Raw genomic sequence first — 8,800 nt, forward strand, 5'->3', positions numbered from 1 at the left:
CCGGCGCTCCCCGCCCGAGGCTCCCCGTGCGCTAGGGGCCCACCCTCAGGGAGTGTCGATACTTTAAAAATAGAGGTTGCCTAGAAGTTTAAGGAGAATAATGACTCTTTTTGCACCTAACATTATGTGCCCATTACAATTTATAAAACACTAGATATTTGATTCTCAAAACTCTACATGGAGCAAAACTCCAGTCTTGAAACTCTTCAGACCAGCAAGTTTCAAAACTCAGACATGTTAGGATTTTAGTAACACAGGAGACTGCATGTGTAATGTAAACCCCCAACAGAGGGGGGCAGCACCAACAACCTGTGAGGAAACATGTTTTTTCTGCACCAAAACTTATTACTGTTAAAACTACGTGAGATGCACAGGGTTGTAAATTGCCTTGCTCCAAATTCTGTGTTGTTACCTAAATAGATTTATAACAGACTTTGGGAAAAATGTTTTCAGTCTTTTGGGATTTTGAAGTGGGTGGGAGATTGTAGCCCGGTGTTAATACTGCCTGTGTTAACAGATGAGGAAATGGAGACTCTGAGAGGTTGTGACTCTGAATGTTCAGATGGTTAAGTCAGGGTCCAGTTTTCATCACTTTCACTGTGAAGTGAAATCCTTTAATTGTTGCTGAATATGCTATTATCTTTCCCTTATGTTGAAACAGTTCACAGTTGTTGAACATCTGCCATACCAGGTGCGAGGATCGTCCTGTTCATCACAGCACTATCAAAGCCTACCTGTTTCACAACTGAAAAAACTAAGTTACAGACTGAGAGTTGGGATTCAGTCCCAGGTTATTTTCGTGCTACTATTACATACAAATAATAGCACAGCAGCAATAACAATTGTTGTAAATGAGTCAGTCTTTTAATCTTTATAATCACCAGATATAATGTTATCCTCCACTTTTACAGAGGAAAAAGCTGCCAGGAAGGTTGGGCAGTTTACTAACGTTTACATCAGAAATTTGAACCGCCTCTCACAAGGTACCACCTGATTAGAGAGGTAGGACTTAGGGAAGGCACCTGGAGATGCTGAACTGAGTCTAATTACATGTAAATACCGATAGAAAGTCTAGAACTGCCGTGTAGTTTTCAGTGTTAACAAGTTTTTGTTTTAGGTGCTGTTACACTACCAAACCGTCAGTGAACCTGCTGTTATTAAACGATTGATTAGCGTCTTAAACAAAAGCACTGGCGAAGTCACAAAGAAAAAGCCTAAGTGAGTATTTGAATGAGAAATTATAAATATTAACAATTTAAGCAGATTCTTTACAGGTTTACTTAGTTGTATAGTATTCCAGAAAGAGTGTTTTTATTGACTAGATTAATAAAACAGTAAGAATGAATGTTTAAGCTCCTGTTTAGATATGAATGTTAGATGCAGTCATTGTTATGTACAGTGGTGAGGGTTGTGAATTAACCTTATGTGTGTAGCAGGCTCTAGATCTTGATGATGTATTTGTAAGGGCATTCAAAAAAGAATCCTACACTTTTAAAGATGAATTTATGTCCAGCCACTGGTTTCAGGGTTCAGCTGTGTGCTTTCATTCCTATCCCCTACTTAACGAGCTCATTCCCTAGCTGAGAAGAAAGTTGTCCACACACTTGGCAGTGCCTTGCTTTTTCGTACTTGGAAACTAATTTCTGCTCAAAAATCCATATAGAGCCTTAGGCTGAGGCGATCTCCACCATTCTTGCTCTCTGATACCATTTAACATCCAGGCCTAGTTGTGGACAGTTTCCCTTTGGTGGAGATAAAGTTGGCAATTTTCAGAGAGAGTACTTCCTGCAAAACTAGCGCTGTAAATAAAAACAAAATTCAGAATGCTAGAGATGAATGTAACAAACTATAGGTTTCCTGTTGTAGCTCAATTAAAGGCTAACACTCAGTTTGGCTTGGCTGCCTCAGCTTTGGGGTTTTCCTGAAGTTCAGCCCCGTGGGGAATCCCAACCAAAATCCCCTTTTTTGTCCTTGGGAGTTCCTCACCTTCTGCACCTGCACTAAGAGGCCCACAGTGGTTAGTGGGTTAATGCGTTGGCTGCGAGTGGAAGAAAACCTTCACAATGCTCTAAACTCAGGCCAGCTTCTCAGCAAGGAGGAAGGGCTATTGACCTGTTCCTTGAAGGTGGCTCTTCTGAACAGGAAGGGGGCTTTAGCTCCTGGCATGAATGCTCATTATAATGTTGTGAAATATGTGATACTGTAAAGGACTTGTTTGTTTTTCGTTGCTGGGGATGAAAGCCAGCTCCTTGCACAGTCTAAGCAAGAGCTCTACCACTGAGCTGCACCCCCAGCCCTAAGACTAAAATTCTTTGAGGACCACATTATTGTGGACTGTACCATGAATGGTTTTACGTGACATATTCTCAGCAGTCATACGAAACAGCTAGCAAAGTGACACAAAGCTCAGAAGCGGTAGGGGCTGATTTCTAAACCCCTTGGTTGGTTACAGAAATTATATTTGTTTGTGCAGAGCCAGGTTGCTTGACGCAGACAATTGATTGCACAATTTTCACTCTGACATTGGCTCCTGATGTCTATCCTGAGTTTTCTCCTCCCTCTTTTGGTTATAGAATCCTAATTTCAGTGGTGCTAGGGTTTAATGTATTCTTACATTGTTTTTCCCTGTCTATTTCTAACTTTGTCTTCTTCTCTTAGTCTACACACATACTATCTTACCTTTCCCTTTCATTCTCTTTCAGTCACATAGGCTCAATTGTTTTATACAGAGTGGAATTTAACGGTATAGAAACTAAACTAAGCGTAAGTCATGAATGGAGCTTGATTCTCTCCTCCACATGGAATTGGACTTTTCGCTGAAATCGTCCACAGCCAACGTTTGGATTTTTAAAAACAAACTTGTTTGGCTTAGCCTATCTATCCTTGAGCTAATCTTTCAGAATTTATGATTTCTGCCTCTTTCTAGAGTACATCAAAATTAAATAAGAGGACATTTCAAAATGTTTCACTTTGGGTCTGTCTCTTTCATTAAGTCTGGATGGGGTCCATGCACAAGAATTTTGGTTACTTACTTATATGAAACCATTTCTAATGTGGCCCAGGTCCTATCCTTCTCCTTTCCTATAAGTGTCATATTGTGGCAAAGCCCTGTATGTGATTTTGTCCTGAAGCTCTGCTAAGGAACTGTTATTCTGATGTGGGGGAGAAGGGGAGGAGGTAGGAAGAGACTGATTTAGAGTAGTCTTAGCACCAGGAAAGTGTCCTCTTTAAAGATAACCGTTAAGAGTATAGCTCAGTGGTAGAACATGTGCTTAGCATGCATGAGCAAGGCCCTGGGTTTGATCTTCAACACCAAAGAGTATAGCAATAAAGATAACATCTTTATATGCAGTCTGCGAGTTATATTTTGCTTGGAAAGTTAGGCATTGTATTTCTTTTAAAATACTCATTTTCCAGGTTGTTGTTACTCCTTTACTCACTTTTAATGTACATCCATTTGTTCTTTTTTTCTTCCTTTCTTAATAGGTTGTTGACGAAAGGCCAGAGTGCATTGGTAGAGCTACAGACACAAAGACCAGTGGCCCTTGAGCTCTACAAAGACTTTAAAGAGCTGGGGAGGTTTATGCTTCGTTACAGTGGTTCCACAATAGCTGCTGGTGTTGTCATGGAGGTATTTCATAGTGGTTGTGGGGTTTTTTGCTTAACCTTTTAAGGATGGTAACTGAGATTTTATTGAAAACATAAGTAAGGTATTGGAAAAAGAAATTAAAACATAATTAAAAATTAAAAGAATGAGAAGAGAATGTTTAGTCATAAACCTTACAGTGAGTCTTCTAAACTATATTGTTCACTGATGATATTGCTTAAAATTAAAAAAAGGCGATTGTAAAATAGATCCATTAGAATGCCATCTGGGTGATGAGTATCTGGATGCTAACAGCCAGATAGTGGGAGTTAGGATTTTGTTTAATAGCCTTCATTAAAGTTTTTTCTTTAAGTAGGTCTTAGTACATTTGAAGTGATTCATTCAAAAAGTTCAAGTAATGTATTAGTAATATTTCTGAGACATTCCTATTACGTAGTGCAGAGCATAATTGAATTTTGGAGGAGAGTAAAAAATGAACCAGGAAATATCAGGAAGTTGAATTTTTATTCACATTATCATAATATGAATTTTATGAATATTATATTTTAAGACTTCATATAATTACTTTCTGCCTAAAATTACTGAGTTAATGTAATTGGATATATACTTTGCATACAGAGCTTTAAGTGGTATCAGAATTTATACATGGTTCATGAAAAACCTTATTTTCAAAGAAACTTTATATACATCATTTATATAAAATATTTATGGAGAACTGCATAGGGTAGAGGTGAAAAGAACAGGCTCCAGGGTTAAAATGCCCGTTGTGTCCTTGCTTTCCTGACCGCAGGCACACCTCTCCTTTAACTTCCTCCTCTGTAAAATGTGAGATGGAGTGTCTCCTAGAGTTGTGCAGTGGAACGGTCCGCGCAAAGCGCGTGGCACAGTCACTGTTTCTGAAGTCAGTAAAGATCGGCCTTATCATTGTCATCAATATCACGTTTAACCTCTCAAGACATTCTTTATGAAATAGTATTCTAAAACGAAGGGAGAGTTTCTTGTGGAGAAAAAGGGAAAGAGTATAGTAAATCTTAGAAATAGCATGGCTGGGGCGGAGGAAAATGTAGGAAGAACAGTTTACTCTTGAGATAACAAATAACAAATTTCTCTTTTTTGTCGTTATTTTTATAATGCAGCTGACTAAATTGTAGCAAATACCTTTTCCCCTTACAGATAAAAAGTGAAAAAAAATGACTGATTAAATTATAGCGACTGTCTTTTTTTTGTTTACAGATAAAAGAATGATGGATCAGAATTTTACCGTGCTTCCAAATGAAATAACTCACCAGTGATTTTAAAGAGTCCAGTTAGGCAGTTAAAGAAACGATGTACAATTGATATTTTTTAAATGAAAGAGACAATTTAAAGCTATAAATAGGTGTAAGAAAGTATTAATAATCATTTCTGCAGAATTTCAAGTTTCCAACAGGCAAAGAAAGGCTAATATTGCACTTTCATTTAAAAAACTCCTTTCCCTTTGAAATGGTAGTAAATGGGTTTATTTACTTTGCTGAAATTTACGGACAGTACCAGAAATAGTATTAAAAAATACTGACATCATCATGAAATGGACTACTTCCAGCCAAAGCAAAAATATTTGCAGTTTTTTCTTTTCATTCAAGTGTACTGTACATGTTTTAAGGAAAATAACTAAATTTGGGCTTTTGAGGTAGTTCACATTAGACCTGAGAACTTTTTGAAGTGAACACTAAGCAAGATTTGCTGAAGGTCATAATAAAGCTATTTTATATCGAGCATAAAAATGCCCTTCCAACAAGTCAACTTCTGAAAGCAAAATTTGGAATTAGTGGAAGCTGCTCCGTTGGTAACTAAGATATTATTTAAGTTGTAAAGCCAGCTAATAAAATGCCTTAGTTTGAGCATAATGGAATATGTGTTTTGTTCTTTGGACGTTTGTGAGATTCTCTTTCCCTGTCACAAAATATCACTGGGGGTTTTGTGGGACATTTTTCACCTAAGATTTTTCTGGCTGTTTCACATGAATTCTTGCTCTTTCTCCTAATAGCAAATCATATTTAGTCTTACCCATTTCTAACCATACCTTGGCTTTCCCATTATCACTTTTAGAATTATATTTATAATGACTACATCTGTGTCTTGCATACTTTTCTGTTTTTTTTTTTGTTTTTTTCCAGTACCGGGAATCGAACTCACGACGTCGCGCTTGCCAGGCAGGCGCTGTGCTGCTGAGCTAAATCCCCAGCCCCTGTGTCTTGCATACTTTATAGACTGTGAGTCCCCTATAAGTAAAAGTCATATTTTCTTTAAAATTTCAACAGACTCCAAGGTTTACTTCTTTAACCAGTGCCTGTTGGATTGCCTTCTGCGTACAAGAAGCTTTACAGCAGATTTTGTGCTCATCTCAGCCCTGGACTCTGATCTGATGCACTGTTTATAATCAGCTTTTTAAAATTAGAAAATGATGTGATTTTGTATATCAGTAGCTTACTGTATTCAGCAGCATTTCTTTTTCTTCGTTGAAGAATAACAACCGTATTGGCAAGAGCACAGATCATGAACATGCTGCTTGGTGAATGGTCACCAAGTGAACACACTCTTACATTTCTTTATAAAAATATTTTGGTAGTCATAGTACAGTAAACTTGCTGAGGCAAGACAGAGTTTAATTTATATATTGTGTTAATTATGAATTTAACAGATACATATGACGGAAACCTAACTTAAAGCGGCTTCAGCTACAAAGGAAAATTTTTGACTGACATAACTGAAAATAGGAGACTCCTTACCTTTGACTCAGTCTAGATTGAACAGCTCACATGATGTCTTCAAGGTCTCATCTCTCCTTTCGCTGCTCTGGTGTTGGTTTTACCCTCAGACCTGTTAAATCCCCCACAGTGCCAAATTCTAGACAAGATATGGTCGTTCTACATGGTATCCCTAGGCCCTCCTTGTGGGACAAAGAACAGACAAAAGAGCATGCTCTTTCCAGAAATCCTAGAGCTGTCCCATCATTGGCTTGTGGTTGGGCTCTCTCTTTCCCTGGGATATCCTCATGACAGTGTGACGTGAGTATAACCCAAAGCAGAGAGTTGGGGAGGGTTTGAGTTGATGGGCGGTTGACATTGAGGGCATTACTAGAAGGGAAAATGGATTGGGGGTCTCATGAAGAAGCCGCGTCTGCTGTGTGTGTTACATAAGGCCAGGATAGAATTAAGTAAGAATTTAGCATAAATAACTACTAATAGTAGAAATGTATTTTTCCCTTGGGTTGTTGTAACTACAGTCTTTCTGTTTGTATTGTGGGTACAGGTGATTGTTGAAGGGAGTGATTTTATTAAAAGGATCTTCTGTTGGGAAGAGTGCTTATGGTAGAGGGTTGGAGTTAATTAGACAAGTACAGCAGTAATGCCCACAGTTGATCATGGTCTGATTTCCTGCTCCTGTCCAGGCATAGGAGAAAGCACTTCAGGCTCAGATCTCGGGACTAACAGCCCAGCCAAGGGGCACTAAGTAGCATAAACTCTGATGGAGAGTTGACAGAATGAAATCCTCCAAGCGCAATGTGCCTGAGAGAGTGCAGCAGGGACTAGGTGAAGAGGAAGTGAAATTAATGCTGCTGTATACTTACATAAGAAAATTTCCCGAGGCAGTTAAACTTGTGAATGACACTCCTTCCCCTGCTCATTCAGAAATACCGTGGGGTGAAAGAGGGAGGCAGATTTTGCATTGGTGAAATAGTCCACTAGGGCAGCTTTTAGCTTTCAAAGTAGCAGCATTTAAAATCCCACCAACAGTAAAAAACATTCTGTAGAACCCATCCACCTCCAGGAAAGAGAGCCACACCAACGAGAGCATAGCAGTGGGACCAAAGCCCGCATGAACAGTGGAGCTGAACCCTGCGGATGGACGGGCCACGGGGCAAGACTGCAGAGCTCAGCAGCTGCAGAGTGGTTTTGCTTGTCTTCTTGTCTCCTGTCAGGGCTGGAGGACTCACTCGTGCTTGCATCCAGAAAGGGAACTGCCTGGGATTCTGCTAGTGCTCAAGTGGGCTGTGAAGGTGATTGAGAGTAATTTATATATCTTGGAGATCAATTTATTTAGTTCATTATTTAAAGGTGAAGAAAAAAATACAGTAACAGGCCTGGGGGAAAATCTGAGCTATCTGAAGAATATTTCTGGGCACATGGAAGCAAAACTGATGTCTAAGATGTGGGGGAATGGTGCCTCGTTGAGGAAAGAATTGGAAGAGGTTAGAGGATACTGCATGGGGACTAAATCCTACATTCACATACTCATTGCAGGCTGTAAAGCACAGGTTGTAAGTCCAGAAAGCGGAGTGAGTGGAGAAGCTGCTCCTGGAAAACAGATGACGAAAATGAACAGGAAGGCTCCAAAACTGTCCAGGCAGGAAGCATACCGTATTTTATATAAAAGCAATAAAAACATTACAAGTGTGTTTTGTTAAAACTTACTGTTTTTTAAAACTCATTAATCATTTTTATCCCGTGGAAATGTTCATGAGATTAAAACATTTTGTAAACAAAAATCTCCCCTGAAAATTCATCCTTAGAGAAATAAGTGATTCAACAACTTAAGACTTTGCAGTTTTCACGGTAGGTTAAAGGACCGCTGACCCACAAATGCAGCAGTCTGCTGTGGTGTGCTTATAGGTGAGGGTGAGAAAGTGTCCAGGAGGACTGAAAAATACTCTGACCGTAAAGAGGTAATTCAAGATTTGGGAGATGATGGTAGAAAACTCTGCAGCAAGTCTCGTCATTTGTTGATGCCGTTGAAGACCACTGGGACACAAGCATAGTCAAAATGAATTTTGTTGATATTTGGTATGGTGAGAATGCACACTGTCAGGAACTGGAGGAGCTTCTCCTTGAGAAGCTGCAAGCAAGGGCTGGTTGCAGAATTTGAGCACATGCAGGCAGTTTGGGGTAGGGCCTGCGTGAGTGAGGGTTTCTTCCGGGCAAAGTGCTATGAGAAAGTGGACGTAATTTTGCTTTTGGATGCCCTAGTTTTAATGTGGGAAGTTGAAGGGATGGAAAATAGCAGCAGTTACCCATGTGAGCCACAAGAGGGGGTGTTGAGTTACTTTTGCGGTTTGTACAGTACTTGTCTGCTTTGGCGTGATTACAGTAACTCACTTTTTCAGGATTCCCGAGTGATATTATTAACGTTAAAGACTTGGGGAATTTCTAATGT

General features: G+C 39.4%; 1 protein-coding gene across 1 annotated transcript in view; it reads left to right on the top strand.

Annotated features, from left to right (window-relative positions):
* Hbs1l (HBS1-like translational GTPase) overlaps positions 1-5,493 on the top strand; it is a 77,849-nt gene extending 72,356 nt beyond the window's left edge. Inside the window, exons 16-18 of the mRNA XM_005390498.2 lie at positions 1,118-1,218; positions 3,487-3,631; positions 4,841-5,493. Coding sequence (XP_005390555.1) covers positions 1,118-1,218; positions 3,487-3,631; positions 4,841-4,852 — 258 coding nt within the window. The 3' untranslated portion in view covers positions 4,853-5,493. The remainder of the gene's footprint in view (positions 1-1,117; positions 1,219-3,486; positions 3,632-4,840) is intronic.
* The last annotated feature ends 3,307 nt before the right edge of the window (positions 5,494-8,800 follow it).

Source organism: Chinchilla lanigera, unplaced genomic scaffold (assembly GCF_000276665.1).
Source record: "Chinchilla lanigera isolate Chin_1 unplaced genomic scaffold, ChiLan1.0 scaffold00038, whole genome shotgun sequence".
Classification (NCBI taxonomy): Eukaryota; Metazoa; Chordata; class Mammalia; order Rodentia; family Chinchillidae; genus Chinchilla; species Chinchilla lanigera.